Raw genomic sequence first — 18,410 nt, 5'->3', positions numbered from 1 at the left:
TTGTTCTTTTCCATGAGAATTGATGAGCAAAATATTAATTACTTTCTGTAAAAACAAGGTATATACTATACTCTGAAATCATGTCGATCCAAAGTTGTTTATTTACCTTTATTCCTATTCTATTAAAATAAACTAAATGATTTAAAAAAAATGTAAACAATATTTGAAATGGCTTTCTAAAATTGTCTTGCCTTCGCATTTTTCGGGGTTTTTAGTTAGTCTATGTGTTATTGATTTTGAACCATATGAATTAATAGTGTAAGATGAAACATTTATTAATATCATGATGAAGATATTTAAAATACTATCACATCTACGTAATTACAATATAAAAATATTTACATGTAAATTAAAATGTTAAAACTACATATAACAACAAATGTACATTACATTATCATTATTTCAATTAAAAAATACCTCTAGTATTGAATTAAAACAGTTTTAAAAATATCATATTATGATATAATTGAAAACTAACTTGCCTTGGAATTATTAAGTTCGTTCTGCATTCTAATTAAAATATTTAAACTATATATTAAGTTATTTTAAGCTTTGATGACCAGACTAAGGTAATTACAAAAGAAAACTATAATTTTGAACACTATTTATAAACCTATGATTTACCTTAATTCTACACATTGTTTTATATAAATTAAGAGTTATACAAATACGTATTTTTATTAAAGTAACATTCAATTATACACCTAGGTACCACATAACTAATTAAAACAAATTTCGAGGCCCGCTCAAATAGGTAAAAGCGTGCTGTTTATTATACGCTGTGGGAAGGTCAAATAATTAAAATGATGTATTTATTTTTATAAGAATTATACTATTCTTTGTTTACTAATTTTAAATTTCAAACTTAATTTCCAACTACGACATTTTGAGAAATAATAATATTCATTTAATATGTTACACATTTAATATGTTAGTCTAAGTTACAGTTTCGTATAACTTGAGTAATAACAAAAAAATGATTTTATACTTTAACAAGAGTTTTACAGTGAGTAGAATCTACATAATTTGTTATTACATCGAATTTAAAAAGTGTCACTATATCTAATGATTTAAGATTTTAGTTTAAAATATTAACATAATTTACAGCTTTGATGTTTTATAATAAAAAGTATGTTATTATGTGAGCCAGATATTTGATTTTAACTACAATCATATAAGTGTACATGTCTAATGTATGTTTAAGGATAAATTATACAATTAATGCAAAAATACACTTTTGATAGGATGCGTATATTTTAAGTAAGTAGTACATTAGAGTGGCCATTCTAACTTTAACGATACACTGAGTGACTTATATGAAAGATTATTAAGTATTCCTACTTGTGCATTTAAACTAGACGTAATACAACATTTTCACTGTAAGTTATTTCTTCCCCTTCGTCCTCCGGTTCATCGTCCTCCTGTACAAAATAAATTTCAATAAGTTATTGTTCACTTCTGATTTGCAAAATGATAAACCTTGTATTTCACCCATACAATTCCATTTTAAAGTAAAATACCAAATATTCTTGCTGCTGCTTATCAACAGATTCCTAATTTTAAACTGATTTTGATATTTTTTTTCATAGTACTTACATCAAAGCCGAAGCAAGCATCTACATCCTTTTCAAGCTTTATGCTTCTTTCTAAATTTTTCTGTTTAGCTTGCTCAATGTAAGCCTGTTTCTTTTCCATCTCATCATCTTCATCTTCCTCCTCCTCCTCCTCTTCTTCTTCTAAAAAATGACGACAATTACTGATATTTATTTAAGAAAGTATTAACTTAAATGTAATCATTTAGAAAAAAATATACAAAAAATTGTTACAATAATTTGTAACCATTAATGTCAATGGTAGGCGAGTCAAGCATACCTGGTTCTTCTTCCTCCATATAGTCTGGAGCAACGACGGCGACTTGCTGCTCAGTCCCATCTTCAAGCTGAATCACCTCGAGTACAACATACTGCTGCCCTTCACCATCTGCTACAGTCACCAGCTCGCCACGTTTAAGTTCATTGTTGCCTAGCTCTAGCTTCGTTATAACTCCATCATTGCTGGAGTCCTCCATCTGATAATAATAACTACTTTGATTTACACTTTTCAATATACATATGTACAACAGATTTTTTGTAAAAATACATCTTTTAATTCTATTATAAAATGCAATGTAATGTGAAGAAGAAATGTATTAACATTCACTAGGCACCGTACAAAATAAATAGAATATTCAACAAATTTACACGTACAATATTGTACAAATGGCTTCGCAAGCTGCTGCTGCTACATTATCATCAAACTTTCACAAGCAAGAATATTATTAAAAACATAACTTAAAAATAATTTTTGATTCAAATAACTCATTACATTTGATTAATGTAATTGAAGGTAAAGTAACGAAGGTATAATAACGACAATATTATTGCGAAAACTTAAGTTTATTTTATGTGGTGTTTCTAACAGTAGGACTTGATGTTAGAGAAAGAATGATGACTTAAGAGTTAAAAAAGCATTAAAAATATTAGAACGAAATCGCAAGTGGCAATAAATCATTTACAATGCAGTGGCAATTAATCATTTACAATACAGTTGGGTAAAGTCTCCTTAAATATAATATAATTTCTTTCTAGCACTCATTTTGGCACTAATAAAAATTAATTTATATTTATAACTAAATCAAGAATGACAATCGCAAGGATACTAAGCACAAATTATTTTTATGCATAAACTATAAAATAGTAAAAAAAAAATTAAACATGAACTAAAGAAAGGTTCCTTACTAAGTTGAATTTATTTTATAATCAAAACTAGATACAATTTCTAACATTAGTAACCATAGACTAATTGCACAGAAATGTTATAATTTCTGCATAAGCAGTTCATAAAGTTTTTGTTTAATTTAATCTTACTGAATTTTACTATTACTTATCTACAAATATTCTTTATAAATCCTAATGTCAAATAAATAGATTGTACAATTAGTATTTTAATTCAAGTTGATAGCAATATAATATTCACACAAAAAATGAATGAAACACGAAAGTAATGCATGTTTAATTTACTGGTGATATATAAACTCACATAAGCAAACTGTTATATTAGATCATTGTAAATCTTTGTTTGAGAGCACTTAATAAATAACTACTAGAATATTATTAACACTACAAAATAATATTAATATAAATGAACATGAATAAAGTAAATTAATGTGAATAAATTATAAATATGTTATAATAATGCTCTGAACACCATTTAAACATCAGAAAAAATATGTTATTCACTGAGCTTGGAAATTCTTACCTAAAACAAACCAACTATTCAAAAAGCAACTTAGATAATGTTTTATCAATGGCCATGGTTGCCAGAGAATTAACTTACCTTCATATTTCCGTCAATAATTTTAATTTTCCTTTGACGACCAAGTTTAAGGGCAAGGGCTCTCTCATGGTGGCCTGACTCTGGATCATGAATAGCAAGATGTCTAATTAAGTTGCCATTGTGCGCAAATGTCCGCTTGCATTCATGGCATGTGTGTGTCTTCTCCTTAGGAGGCTTCGGCTCATAATTGGGGTTGTGGTACAAGTTTTGATGACGACGCAAGAGTTGCTTTTGCCTAGAAAATAATAAAATTTTGGAATAATTCTTATACACATGTAAAGTAATCAAGCTATTGTAAAGCATATTTTTTCAATTGCAATTTTATTTATATGTCTTAACAAGGTATAATAAATATATAGTGAAGACATAATGAACCTTTATACCTAAATGACTGGTCACACTGATCACATACGAAGGGCTTCTCATCTGTATGTTTGAGCATGTGTGACTTGAGATGACGTAGAGTTGTTGATGCATATGGACACAGCTCGCATTTGAAGCACTTTTCACCTTCATGTGTCTGCGTAATAAATGCTTTATTAGTTCTTTAGAAAGCATTCAAAGAAGCAATACCATCTTATACTAGCAATATTTTTAGCACTATATTTCTAGAGCATATCTCTTTATATTAAGATATTTAAATGTTTTTTGAAAATATACCTTCTAGTCTGTAGTTCTTAATGCACTTTGGCTGAACAGACTTATTTTAATTGCGATTTAAATCACACTGATAATATTGCTCACCTTATTGTGCATTTTACATGAATATCGGTCTGGGAATGTTTTACCACATCTTTTACATTTAAGAGGTTTATCAGATGTATGCAATTTTTGCACATGTATGCGTAAATCGGTTTTACGACCGCATTTTGTTGGACAAAGCTCACATGCGAACACTGGCTTCTCTGATACTGTAAATAAATATAAACATCAGATTAAAAGCTTAGTGAAAAACTCATGTGTTATACGGCTATAAAACTTTACTATATATCTTTACCATTGTGAATCAACTTGTGAGCCTTAAGAGAGTTGGATTGTGTAAAGCACATGTTGCAATGGTCACATTTGTAAGGCTTCTCTCCAGTATGTGTGCGCAAATGTCTTTTCAATTTGAATGTATCTTGAGAGGCATATGTACAATGAGGACACTAGAAAAGAATATTTATATATTACAATTTTGAATGTTATGTTACATGGGATAACTAACATCTTTAGTTAATAATATGTAGGTTGGTTTAACTAATAATTTTTACTAATTAAAGTTCCATGAATCTGGTTTATCACCTGGTATGGTCTTTCTCCAGTGTGACATCGCACATGACGTCGTAGTTTTGAAAGTTCTACAGAAGCGTAATCACACTCAGAGCATTTGTGAGGCTTCTCGTGTGTATGGCGGTAGCGAACATGGCGGACCAGTTCCCCTGCAAGTAATAAAATTTAGTAAGAAATAGTGTAATCAATGTTACAACAATAAGATTAGATAAAGGTTGCACATTGAAATCACATAAACAAAGAATTATTTAACATATCATACCTGAAGTAGTAAAAGGACTTTTACAGTACTTGCAAACATGAGGCTTAACACCATTATGCATGTTGACATGGTTTTGTAAAGATGCAATGGTCTTAAAGCCACGCTCGCAAATACTGCACTTGTGCGGTCGTTCCTCAGAATGAGACTTCATATGGCGCAACAACAGGTACCTGTGATAAGTGAATTTTCTTAAGATATTCTGATGATAAATAACAAATGAAAAAAATATAAGACTTTATTTCTAATGTATTACTTTACTTGGTAGAAAGGCCCTTTGCAAATACAAACCAGTCTAGATAGGTGAAAAGCAGTTATCACTTATTCTTTAACTTCCTGTGTTATTATTTATACAAGGAACACAACATCTTAGCTCTCTTAATTGGTGGCCCACAATAAGGAATGTTTATAAGTTTTTAGTGTTAGTATTTATGGCCCTTTCCATCTGCCCTTCTGTTATAAATTAAGAAAGGAACTTAAAACTCACCTTCTATGACTTGTGTAGGTGCAGAAATTGCAGGTGAAATGTGGTCGCACACACTTTTTACGTTTTGAAGTTGAACTTTTCGCCTAAAAAAACAATTAATAAAATTCCTTATTAACATATGCTGCAATGTTACTAAACATAATAAAGTTAAATTTTTAAATAATAGAAATACCTTTACAGGCTCGTCCGCATCATCAGAACGCTCTTGTTCGGCTTCCTCTTCCTCCTCAAAAGTGTATACGTCGTTACTTTTTTCCTCCTTATTCAAATAAAAACACAATATATTATTTATCGATTTTAATTGAAATAAAAAAAAAATAATATATTAAAATATTAAAGAGCTATAAAATGTTGTTAGGACTGAGTGAACCTGTCTAGATGTTATGGCAAAAATTTATTAACATCATAAAGTGATGATGAAAATATTTGTTGTCATTCTATATGCCCAATGCATGTTTATTATTTGATTCTTAGAAAATTAATGAATCAATTCTAGTTTTATTTAGTTATCATCATATATAATAAACAATGACACCTTAGAGGAGTTATTTGAGCATGGGCTAGATAACTTCAAACAATAGCATCAGCTAAAAGACATTATGTTTACATTTATAAATTTGCTGCTGCTGTAATTTGATATCATCAAAATAGAATTCATATTGTACAATTTATTTATTTATATTTGCTTTTATAGAAAAGGCAAAATATTACAATAACTATTGCATTTTGTGTTATTATATGTTGATTTTATGAGACAAGACCTTGTGTTATGTCATGCAATATTCTGTTTCAAATCTTGCCTCGGCAAAATTACATACACTCTATCCTTCATAGGAAGAGTCATATGATGTTGTAAGCACTAAATAATTAACTATTCAAAGGAAACCTGCCCAAACTTGTTGCACATAAATCTATGGATGCCATATATGACAAATATATAGGAGGTATCCATACAACATTATATGTAATTTAAATTCTACAACCTAAACATCAAGACACTGATGGCACCTTCGACTAGTTTAATAAAAGATTACCTGATCCACCTTTATATCAATGTTCATTACTGGTTTATTTTCCTCTTGCATGACAAGCACATAGCTGACTTCACCGTTTCCTGTTTCTGATGGTACCAAAGTTACAGTTTGGTAACTATCTCCTTCCACCAGCATCTGCGACTCTTCTGATATCTTAAATTATACATGATGTACAATAAATATTATGTACTAATAACACTTTTTTAATTAAAAAAATGCATTATTGTATTTTGGTCTATTACAAAATACCTCTTCATTGTCTTGGGTTACTTCAGTTGGTATGGAAACAAGGTTCTGATTGTCACCAGCCTGCTGGTAGTAGTAGCGACCTTCTTCATCCACAAAATATGTTACACCTGTATCAGCCTCTTCATCACCACTGCCATTTACTTAAATCAAAAGTGAGACTTAAAACTCTGTTTATAAATTTTATATTTACACTTTTAATAATAGCTTAGTAGATACATAAATTATAAAAATACATGTCTGTTGCTGCCCCACTGCAGGATATTTTCATAAGGATAAATGTATGTTTTTTAAATTGTTACTATAAAATTAATGTAAAACAATTGTCTAAAATTTAATACTTTATTAATGAAGCTTTTGCTGCATATAATTTATTAATACAGTACAATAAATAAAAATATATATATTACTATTAAAATATAAAAATGATTAAAATTTGAAGACAGTGCAGAAGCTGTAATTAAAAACATTGTAATAAGTAAATGAATATAAATTCTTATTTAGCATAAATGTTGCTTACCAGCTATTACAGTAGTTGTTTCTTCATTATCTTGTTCAAAAGAGTTCAAATAAGATTGTAGTATAGTTTTTCCTTTAGTTGAACTTTTCTTATCTGGCGGTGGCATATCTCTAAAACACCCAATAGGATGAAACAAATCAAGAAAGCTATGAAGAATCTACATAAATAGCAATTATTTGTTTATTTATGGCAGAATTTTATCACTTAAGAGGCTTTTGTTTGGTTTAATTAACTATAATAATTTATCATTAACCCTAATATCTTCTTTATTTTCATATGGTATATGGCTAACGTAACTAGTAACTAATGGAATACATTGTCGTCCAAAAGATGTTTTGTTATTAAATATAAGTAATTAATTTGTTATTTTAAAAAAACGTTTTCATTAATCGGTACAGGCTAATTGTACTTTTATACGTACTACTATATATTATACTGCGATAAGCTTTTGTTAATTTGTAAAACAGCAGTAATCAATAAAAACAATATCGATAGTTATAGACGTTAGTATTAAAGTATATTATAAGTATTATTAATGCTGCGAACGGTCTGCATCGGCATATCATATCAGTATACATGAGCAAAGAAATATAGCATGTAAAATTTCTACCTACAGTATCGCATCTGTAATCCTACCATGAAATTAAACCGAGGCAGTGTCCGCCATCTTATGATCGACTATCACAGTTAACTCAACCATGTCCGAAACTCAGTTTTAATACACATATTATTTTACCAAATATTTATTATTCACAAACACTAAATTATACTAACAAATTACCGCCACTCAGAAAATTGAAAACTAATGATAAAGATCACAGACGGCGCTGTCGTCAGTGCTAACTTGGTAGGAATGGAATAAGTATATTTCTTAATTTCACATCGACTTCACATTTCAAATGGCCACGTTACTAATATTAGTCCGAAGAAGTATTGTGCCGTTATCACTTGTTTGGAATTATTCATTTTATAGAGGAGAAATTATTGTACCTGAATCTTTTAAGAAGAGCTTCTAATTTTTCACAACGAGGGCGTTTCAATCAATTCCTTATAGCGATTGTGACGCCGTAATGGCGGACGAGAGAACTACAAGACGTAACAAAATTATTGTCAGTGTTGCAGCTGTAAAAATAGCCACTGCTTATTTCAGATTTAATTGTATTTTAATACAAAATTGTCATTTGTAAAAAATATATTGATTTGGTTAATTATTATTAGTTACAAATTTCCAAAAAAATACTGGAAATTTTAATTTTCATCATTCTAATTCCAATGAAGATAAAAACTAGTGCCAAATGACCACCTCTCAGAAATAATAATAAATATATTATAAGCAGTTTTTTGTGATGGTATATCTATTATATTATATCTAAGTAACAAGAAACTATTTAATCAAGTTATTAAAATTCATAAAGCGAATACAAAATCAAAAGCAATTATAACTATTTTTAAAGTTAATATGGCTATTTGTGATTTACAAAATCAATACAATCATTTTAAAATTTTTGTTTGTCCGGCCTAATTATTAAAAATAATTACTAAAAATTACAAGTTGAAATAATTGCATTATTATAAGAAGTATTTCAAGGTTCCGTTTAGTCTTTATTTCATCAAAATCGGTTGTCAAAAGTTATATAAACATACGTATTTTTGTTGTTATCTATACATACATATATAATTATATCATCAACGCAGAGCCCAAACCACAGTTTAATATTAAAGCTTCTAGGAAAAAATAAATGCATACGCATACCTACGCATTTTCATCGTTTTTGAAAATTCAACCACAAACGGGACAATGGGGTGGAAATATTAAAAAAGTGATCTGGAGGGGAATTATGACTTTTGTATTTTCTTATTGTTTTCGTACTTTGAAATATGTAAGCAATGACAGTTAAATTTCATCCGGCGTAGTATGACTTTATATTTCATATTTTATTACAAGTTTATGCGACCAGCTGACGCATAAACACTACCAAAACCATGCAGCCACGATGCACCTGACGATAATTTTCCAGCTGGGTATGATGTTAACTATTCATTAGAAAAGTTTAAGCCGGCGTACTATTACTTTTTTTTCTTTTTGTTACCACTTTCGCAACCTCCCACAGCTAACCTACGGGTGCGTCAGCAGATGCTCAGTTCGCTTATTAGTCATTCGAGTTCTATTGAAAATGATGGCAATCGATCGGCGTAAAATCACTACCTAAAATACAACGCTACCTCCCGAACCATTATACGCGAGCGAAGCCGCGGGCATCAGCTAGTATGCAATAAAATGAAATAACTAAAAGAAAAAACGTTGTGACCGTGACGCGAACGGCAACGGCTGCAGTGTGCCGGCCGACCGCGAGCAACTTTTGTTTGTACGTAGTTTAGAAGATGTGATATCTCCTAAATTATTCATTCAAATGACATAGTGTAAAAAACAGTTTTAATCTATATTAAGTACCCAAGGTAACTAACATAATTATTTGATAAACTAAAAACCGTTTGATGGTAAAAAAATTGTCACAGTGAGGTACTCATTCCCTGACGTAGATGCTCACTAAGAACGGATTTCATGCAAATCCAATCCAAAGTATATTTTCTTTGCGACATTAGCTTATTAATTAATAAAAACTAAGGGGGTTAAATATCAATACACATATATATGTCATTTAATTATTTTTTTATTGTAATTATGACAAGGTTTAGTTCGTTTTACTATATGCTATATACGTATACCTACTTATACGTCTATGAATGTCAAGTTTCTTTCTTATTAGCAAAAAACTACGGACCACTAGTTTTATTACTTATTGTTAGATGGTTGAAATGTATTTTATTCAAACCCTCACAAATATTATGTATAAGTAGGTAGCTTTGGTTTTATTTATATTAATTAGGTACATAGGTACAGTTTTAAGGGGCTAAATTCTGCTCATTTACAACGGTAACGATATGTTTCCGATTCATTTCCTTACAAAATAAACCCCATTTAAATCGTAGTGAGGCAATTTCTACTAATTTACAATGGTTACGATACGTTCTTGTTTATTATTTTTATAACCTGCCGTAAATGGATCGTTGTGTTAGTATGATAGGAAAACGGTTAAACGGAAACGATTTCGTTTCTAATCGATTGCGATAAAGCGACAATTAGTAGAATTTACCCCAGTAGAATGGTGGCGGCCGATTGGATTTGGAGCGAAGAACCGGGAGATGGCACACATAGAAGGCCACGTCCTATTTTCAGCCGTGGGCGATTGACTAGAATATGATGATGACCATCTTTATAGCAACTCTATTTTAGTACAGTATTCTGCTAGTAGGTAGGTACTTACTAATTAGGTAATTTTTGATAATGAATAAGGCTTCTATACCTAAATTACCCTACAAGTATACCTATATTTCAAATTTATCCCAGCTCATCCTTGGCATAAATTAATTCCACATTTTTTTCCAAAATTCCATATTTATTTTGTGCAATTTAACATTATTTATTTAGGTACATACATATGTGTCGTTGTATGCGCAGAACACAAATATGTATTTTGAGTATTAAAAATTTATTTTATAAATAACATATCAATAAACTCGGACCAATAGAATATATGGTTTAAGGATAGTGATATTTCAAAATTAAATGCGAAGATGCGCCGCGAAGCGCCTTCTTCTCGAACTTATTTCGAATGAACATCGGTAACATAAAAAACGAATAAATTAAAACGCTGAAACCATACCTACATCCTCCCTTTTTACACATCTTACATCAACTCCATACTTTTTATTAATCCAAATTTATATTATATATAAAAACTAAATCATGTATTTAGACATTTCTTGCGGCCAGAATGAATTGTAACTATAAATACCTACTTTTTTTTTTTGAATGTTTAGGTGGACTGATAAACGAGCCAGCTGATTGTAAGTGGTCCACTACTTGTAGACATCGGTATTGTTAGATATATCTCCTATTCCTTACAAAGCCAATGCCATTGGGAATCTTGGGAGCTAGGAAGTTATGTCTCTTGTGCCTGTAATTACACCGGCTCACGTTTCACCCTTAAACCGGAACAAAACAATACTAAGCAGTGCTATTTAGTGCCAGAAAAAAGTTTTTTAGCTAGATACCTACTTCTTAGGTTCAGGTGGTGCTCAAACGTAAAGTACCTGAGGTATCGTTTTTGATACACAGAACACGCTTCTTTGGAGATGATGTGTGATTTTCCTACTAAATCCTTCTGTCTCCTCCTGGTTCAAGGAATCATGTCGTAAGATTGTACAGGAGAACCGTATCCTCCACCCTAAGGAGCCTCGCCTACTCGACTATTTAAAAAAAGAAATTAAACATTTTGCCATACCTTACAGGCCGAGATATGCTTCTCCTCGTCCCACACTAAACCACGTAAAATTTTTAGGTACCTTTATCAACGGCAAGTATTCAACCTCTTCTTGCATTATACATACAAATATATATAGTTAATTGAATAATACAATTCCTACCAATAATATGGTTCGGTAAATATTTTACCGAACATTCAGTCGAATAACTGTAGTCGGTAAAGTCCATATTTGGCTTGTCGTTAATACATTATAATAAATTTCATATATATATATATATATATATATATATATATATATATATATATATAAACATTCTTTGAAATAAAATAAAAAACAGATTTCAAATGAAAATCATTTTAATGATGATAAATAACTAAAAACCTATTTAATAGTTATTGTTCAAACACTGCAGATACCTATGTAATAACTACAATAAAACAAATAATCAAATTATCACAGTAATAAAAATTAACAGCAATCCCTATATACAGCTAGGTTTATGAATAATCTTAATCAACACCATATAATTAAATCAACTAATATACTTGAAGAATTATATAACGAAATCAAAACGGTAAATTTTTCAAACGATAAATTGTTTACTTTCTAAAAATGAGTACAATGCAATTAAAAAAACATATGTAACATACGTTATCTATATATCTTTTTGTTTAGAGTGATATTTATATGTACTCTGATTTAGTTAAACAATTATTGGGATGTTAAAGTACTTAATGTATCTTTAGCGCATATATAATTTATTGCATTTTCTATCAACGCTGTATAATATATAAATAGTTATAACATTTTCATAATATATTAAAAGTTTAAAAAATATGTGCTGTGTTTAATTATGTCATACAATAATACATTTCCAGAAATATTTTAACCAGCTTTGAGCAGGTTTAATAAACGTACATGATTTATTAATTATTATAAATATTATTTATTAATTTTAAGGAATGCGTTTTCATTCAGCAATCCAAAAACCGCAGAAGATATTAGTAAAAATTTGTTAGATTTGCTGTTCATTTCCAAATTTACTGAATTTTTTTCTATCCTCAACACATATGGCGAACGCCAGATTAAAAAGTAGGAAGGTATGTAGATTTTTTATGCGTCATAAATTAGTCTCTACAAGTGTAATGACGCTCTTTGTAAGTGACATATATACATAAGGCATTGTTATTAGGTAAAATCGTAATAGTAACTGTTAATGAAAAAATTTTAATCTATAAGAAAGTTTTGTAAAATATAATCATTTTGTTTTGTATTAACAAGTCAAACATAAAAAAGAATAAAAAATAAATTAATATGTGGTCAATAAATTAAACCATTGAACGCCGAATGGTCGAAAACCTTTCCTCGACCATAATCATTATTTAAAATTTTAGAAAAACATATATTAATATGTATGTTTTTCAGTTATACTTTTAAATATCTATTTTTTGAATTTTTTTTTTGATATAACGCTCGTCAAAAAACTCAACCTTACTATTTTTTTTCTCACTACCAAACAAAAAACATAAGGTTGGTAAAGAAATACCTATTAATATGTAGATAGTTTGATAACCGTCGAATAACGTTTTATGTTAACCATTCATTTACATTAATTTAACAAAATGGATGCATTATATTTATCTACTGTATGCCTACTAAAGCATATAAGAACGTACAATATATTAAGTAAATCTTAATATTAATATTAATGTTATAACACACGAGAACAACCTCTAAAAGCATAATATTAAGGAAAACTTACTTCAAAGATTTCTTTGTATCTGCATAATAAGAATTTACAGCTATTACTCTTAATAATTTAAATATTATTTTGCCGATTAACGAAACATTAGTTCTCTTAAAAATACAAAACATTTGTTATTAAATAGTAAGAGTGAAGATTTCTCTGAACAAGATACCTATAAGTACCTACACTACACCAAATAACTGTAGACAGCATTAGTTTTTTTAGAAATTGATAAAAATAAATACATCATTATCTAATAAAGCACTTATAAAAAAACCCATAACATGCTTAATATGAAACCCTTATAACTAATAGCTAAAAATTAATAGGCTTTTTTTAAATAATTTTATTAATAATTAGGTCTGTTGAACACAAACATTTCAGACAACCTGCTAAATGATAATTTCCGGAATATTAAAAAATACAAAACGTAACAATAAATACCTAAAGTCGCGGTTCTAATACAATAATTAATATGCAAAGCAAAACGATTAACTTAGCTTAACTTAAGACACATCGCATTGCGCTCAGCAGTACATACTATTTTAATCAAAAGATGAATTCGCATTTGAGCAATATAATTCGCGTTTAAGTATAGTATGCAAATACTGCAATGAGATATGTCCTTACCTAAGTAGGTATAGAAACGTAGTACGAAGTCCTTGTTATCCTACAATTAAAAATTAATATAGCCAAAGTATAAATATCTAAAATTACATCGAAGGAATAAATAAATTTAAGAATATAAGTATGCATAAAAAGATAAATCGAAAACACTGTACCCGATTTTTCTTTTATGTCGTGTCATGCCATTTCGAATGTCGTTTAGATTTCTGGGGCTTGTGGCTTTCGTGTGTGCGTTCTCATATGCCGCGTAATCATATCACGTCGGCAGGCGGCGTAAGGACAAGCGGGACATCGATAGGGTTTTTCGCCAGTGTGAGTACGCTGGTGTGTGGCTAAATGGTCTGAGCGGGAAAATACCTGTCCGCAGGCAGAGCAAGAGTAAGGCTTTACGCCGCTGTGTAAACGAGCATGTCTAGTCAGCATATCCGAACGGGCAAATCGTCGACGACATATCTCACATTCATAAGCACGTGTCGCCTCCGGTGCCTTGTCTCTATGTCTAGAGGCAACATGTTTGGCCAGACGATCGTGAACGGCGAAAGTCTGGCCGCAAGTGTCACATGCATATCCGGATGTTTCTTTAGACACTTTTGGAACCTCCGATTTTAAAGACAAATCGAGAGGAACATCTTCGGAGGTTTTCGAGTTATAACAAGTAGAGTCGAGCATGAGCCAATGTGGTAATGGGTAATGGTTATTATTGTTATGACTTATTTGCACGGCAAGTTTATCAAGAAGTCTAGACAGCCGTCGGCGTTTGCGCATATATTTCGGACTATGGGCAATGGACGCTGTTTCCGCCATACTAGTATTGAAACCGCTGCTTCCCTCTCCGAGGCCGGCAGCTCCCAAAGTTGAACGCCAGCCTGACAAGAAAAAAGAAGTATTTATAACCCATAATATATCCGATGAATTAAATCAGTTTTAATAAGTTTATTGTAGTATTTTTTCTCACGAAGGATAAATTGAATTTTTAAAGTATAAATGTAAATTAAAATAGAGACATTAATTTATTACAGTACAAAATAATAATATACCTATCATTATCATTCGTTAAGAATCAATTGGAATTTATAAGTCTTTTCTCAATGGAACACGACTTTTAAAAGACGAGATATTTTAAGGCAGGTGATATTTTTTTCGTTTATTTACTTAGCGAGATGACATAACACATGCAAACAGAGATAATATATTGCACCTTTAGCGCATCTGTTCACTTGAGTGTAATGGGCGCGACCCTTATCCTTGGAACCCCATTGGCACGGTGAAAACATTTTTTGGCCAATAGGAATTCTCCGCGGTAGCACAATAGTGATCCCCTTAAGTTTACGATATGGATTTAAGAGTTCTGGTTTTAATTTTTTCTTCAAAAGGCGTTACTAATAGCTTTACTTGAAAAGATGTCGGATAGGGTGTGAATAGTAAGCTGATCTGTTACTAAGAGGCCCTCTATCTTACTTTTAAATGCGTCCTATTGTACTGAATATCAAGCTCTTATTTACAGGGCCCTAGAGTACATATATGTATACAAGATATAAAATTAAGATTATACTAGATTATTTTTTTTGTTTTTTTATAAAGCCGTTATATAAAGTAACGTACGAACACAGTATTATAATATACTTGCGTTAGATATAAGGTATTATTTTGAAATTCAAGCATTTGTAATAATTAGCATCATTACATTTACGAACATTTGATTATAACATGATTTTGTGTATTTTTTGTTTTGCGGAGTTATAAATTGTCTCTTGCCGATTTTGATATGTAATGTAATAATGATTACGATATTATAAAAAAGAATATGAAATAACTTTATTATACAGCCGTTAACATGGTGTTAAGGTAAATGTGGCATAATTTAAGTAAAGACTTTATTACCTTAAAACGGAGTAAGTAACTTATGGGTAACAACATCTGTCTGATAAATGATATTTCCCGAATTTGTAGAATATTTAAATTTTTTGACAATATACACAAATAGCTTGAAGTTGTGTCCCCAATAATAATAAACTTTGATTTTATAAAGCACTTTTTTTAATTACATCAACTATACGTTACTTCTTTTGATCAGTAAATAAAATTTAATAAAATGTATAAGTACGCATAGAATAATTTTGAATTTTATTTATTCCGTCAATGAATGACAAAAAAACCGTTATAATTTTCCAAAATACATAATTATATGTATATCTTAATAATAATATTACCTAATTGGTCAGGTAAATTATAATTCTTGTAGGTCCCTAACTAATGCGTTAACTCGCTCTGTGTTTATATAACAAATAAACTTTATATTATAAACCTCTTGGAACAGATATGTCAGTATTTTTAAAGTAATTATTTATAAATGTACTAACATATTGATTTGTTAACATTTCATTTATTATTACTCATTGTTTTAAAAATTATTATAATGTAGTTTATTGTCAACAAATTTCTAGTAATATAAGTACCTACATATCTAGTTCTAGTATGCCTAGTTTACTAGTATTGCTAGGTAGGTAATTTATAGAGATAAAAGTATATGAACATACATGTTTTACATTATCCAGACCGGTAATGTTGGAACTTGAATCAATCACTGATGAGTGTACATTTCACATACAAGGTCTCTCGAAATTTAACACATGAGGTGTTTTTTATCTATTGCATTTTATATTTTGAAGATGCACTTAGAATCACAAGATTCGTGTTGCGTACAGTGAACGGTACGTAAGGTCGGCGGGTCGGGCGTGCGACCGTCGACCGGTCCCGCCGCCCCCGCACCTTGCATGGAAACATTGGACATTCACACACGAACACGAAACGTCGATGCTTTTATATACACACTAGACGCGTTCATCACACAATACGCATCGCGAGCAACTGACAGGCGGAGGCCGGAGCGCCCGCGCCGCCTTCACTCCACTCTCCAGTCTCCAGTTCTCCACCTGCCGACTGCCGCACATTTGCCTATTCGCAAAAATATTACATTGCGGCGGATGACGGACGGGTGCGTGCGCGCAGTTATTAAATACATACGAAAACGAAAAATAATCAGTAAAATAAAATAATATGTATGAAAGTAAGCTTAAAATAAACGGATACTCTTTGAAATTCAAAATTACCTCTTTCAATAAGACAAATAATTTTCCAATACAGCTTTCTATGAGTTGTTGATTCAATTTACCGCACTATTCATAAAGATACTAAGAAATGCAACGTCGCTGCCACGTTACTTAGACCGATCATTAACTTCAACCTCTATAGAATTCAACTACTTACTTATATTTACTTCGATCAATAAAACTAATTTGCATGAATAAGGTGTAATATTCGATATTTTTTCAAAAAAATTACATCCACGTCACGGTTATTTAAAATGCGGTCTGAGTACCTAGTACCTAATGCAATTTAGGCATCGAGTAAATTAGTAATGGCTTTCTATTCGGCTGTAATCGGATATTTAACCTTATAGCAAACTTGAAATAACTTATTTATATACGAATATAGGATAGCTACCCACTTAGGTATGTAGGTAAGTGCCTCCTGTAGGCAGTATAATCGAACAATGTTGCATTTTTTTTTTAATATGCTAGTGTGCTAATTCATACATAAGTTTATAAGTAGGAACAGTGTTACTTAAAAAAAATACAGATTTTATTTAAATTAATTTATCGACCAACAAAAGTATAGGTTAAGGTAAGTTGGAGCAAAATGGGAATTAAGTTCGATTCTTGAAGATATCTTTTACGAAAAACAGAAATTTATTCATGCGATACAATAATGAGAAAGGCAACTTTGTTCATAAATACTAGTTAAATAATGTTTGAGAAATAAAATATCTTATATTGTTAAAGTGCAAAATTATTTTCTAATATCATTGTACGCTAAGAATGGAAAATAAAAACTTACAAAACATTTTCCGTAAACGTTCTCGTAAAGAGCTTAAAAGGTTAGCGGAGTGGAAGTCTTTGTGATATTTACGATGAATTTAAGGCTTATTATCTAATATACAATTTATCTAGATTGTTATGTTTTCATAGGAATATTTTTTATGAAAATTGATCTAAAAATGATAATCTACTTAAGGGATTAAAAGTAATACCATACCATTTGTTGCGGATATTTTTAAAACTGCTATGTATACAAAAAAAATTATGTAATGGAAAGCAATATTGCAGTATATACCTACGAGGTCCAGTTCAAATATTTTGTGATTTATAAAAAATTATTGATTGTATATTACAATAATCTGTAGGACAGTACAGTACCCGTAATATACGTAGGTACATATATAATGATGTATAATGCAGTAAGTTCTAAAAAGTAATGTTTAGTATAAATTTATATATGCATAAAGTATGTACTAATTTCATAGCTTACTTGGACCAATCGAAAGTTCTTGTAATACTTTAAAGTAATTACAGTTTGAATATACCTATTGGAAATGAAATATTTTTCCAGCACCTTAATTATTGTTATTTTTACTTATGCCATCTGTCCATGTATCTGTCACAGATATTCAAAAC

The 18,410-nt window shown here is 30.2% G+C and overlaps 3 protein-coding genes across 9 annotated transcripts in view; all 3 read right to left on the bottom strand.

Annotated features, from left to right (window-relative positions):
• The window catches only part of LOC126780711 (protein Jumonji), a 200,730-nt gene that overhangs the window by 114,423 nt on the left and 67,897 nt on the right, over nucleotides 1-18,410 (bottom strand). The window lies entirely within an intron of this gene.
• LOC126780722 (transcriptional repressor CTCF-like) lies at nucleotides 1,236-8,280 on the bottom strand. Of its 4 annotated transcripts, none has more exons than XM_050505380.1 (15): nucleotides 8,184-8,280; nucleotides 7,194-7,303; nucleotides 6,677-6,816; nucleotides 6,428-6,580; nucleotides 5,566-5,652; nucleotides 5,394-5,476; nucleotides 4,910-5,079; nucleotides 4,660-4,796; nucleotides 4,373-4,523; nucleotides 4,120-4,286; nucleotides 3,759-3,895; nucleotides 3,376-3,610; nucleotides 1,873-2,068; nucleotides 1,597-1,736; nucleotides 1,236-1,421 (listed from the first exon to the last, which is right to left on the bottom strand). In XM_050505380.1, exons 2-15 carry the CDS (start codon nucleotides 7,297-7,299, stop codon nucleotides 1,350-1,352), a joined length of 1,974 nt encoding a protein of 657 aa, XP_050361337.1. In that variant the 5' UTR covers nucleotides 7,300-7,303; nucleotides 8,184-8,280; the 3' UTR covers nucleotides 1,236-1,349. The 4 variants fall into 4 exon arrangements, with proteins under 4 accessions (XP_050361337.1, XP_050361341.1, XP_050361340.1 ...); XM_050505384.1 differs by having other exon boundaries at nucleotides 6,437-6,580; XM_050505383.1 differs by lacking the exon at nucleotides 8,184-8,280 and adding an exon at nucleotides 7,968-7,986.
• LOC126780646 (zinc finger protein 248) lies at nucleotides 11,942-16,687 on the bottom strand. The gene is made up of 2 exons (XM_050505268.1): nucleotides 16,600-16,687; nucleotides 11,942-14,762 (listed from the first exon to the last, which is right to left on the bottom strand). The coding sequence occupies exons 1-2, from the start codon at nucleotides 16,685-16,687 to the stop codon at nucleotides 14,095-14,097; spliced, it is 756 nt and encodes a 251-aa protein (XP_050361225.1). The 3' UTR covers nucleotides 11,942-14,094.

Source organism: Nymphalis io, chromosome Z, assembly GCF_905147045.1.
Source record: "Nymphalis io chromosome Z, ilAglIoxx1.1, whole genome shotgun sequence".
NCBI lineage: Eukaryota > Metazoa > Arthropoda > Insecta > Lepidoptera > Nymphalidae > Nymphalis > Nymphalis io.
The sequence above is the reverse complement of the archived record's forward strand: the minus strand, read 5'-3'. Positions and strand labels throughout refer to the sequence as shown.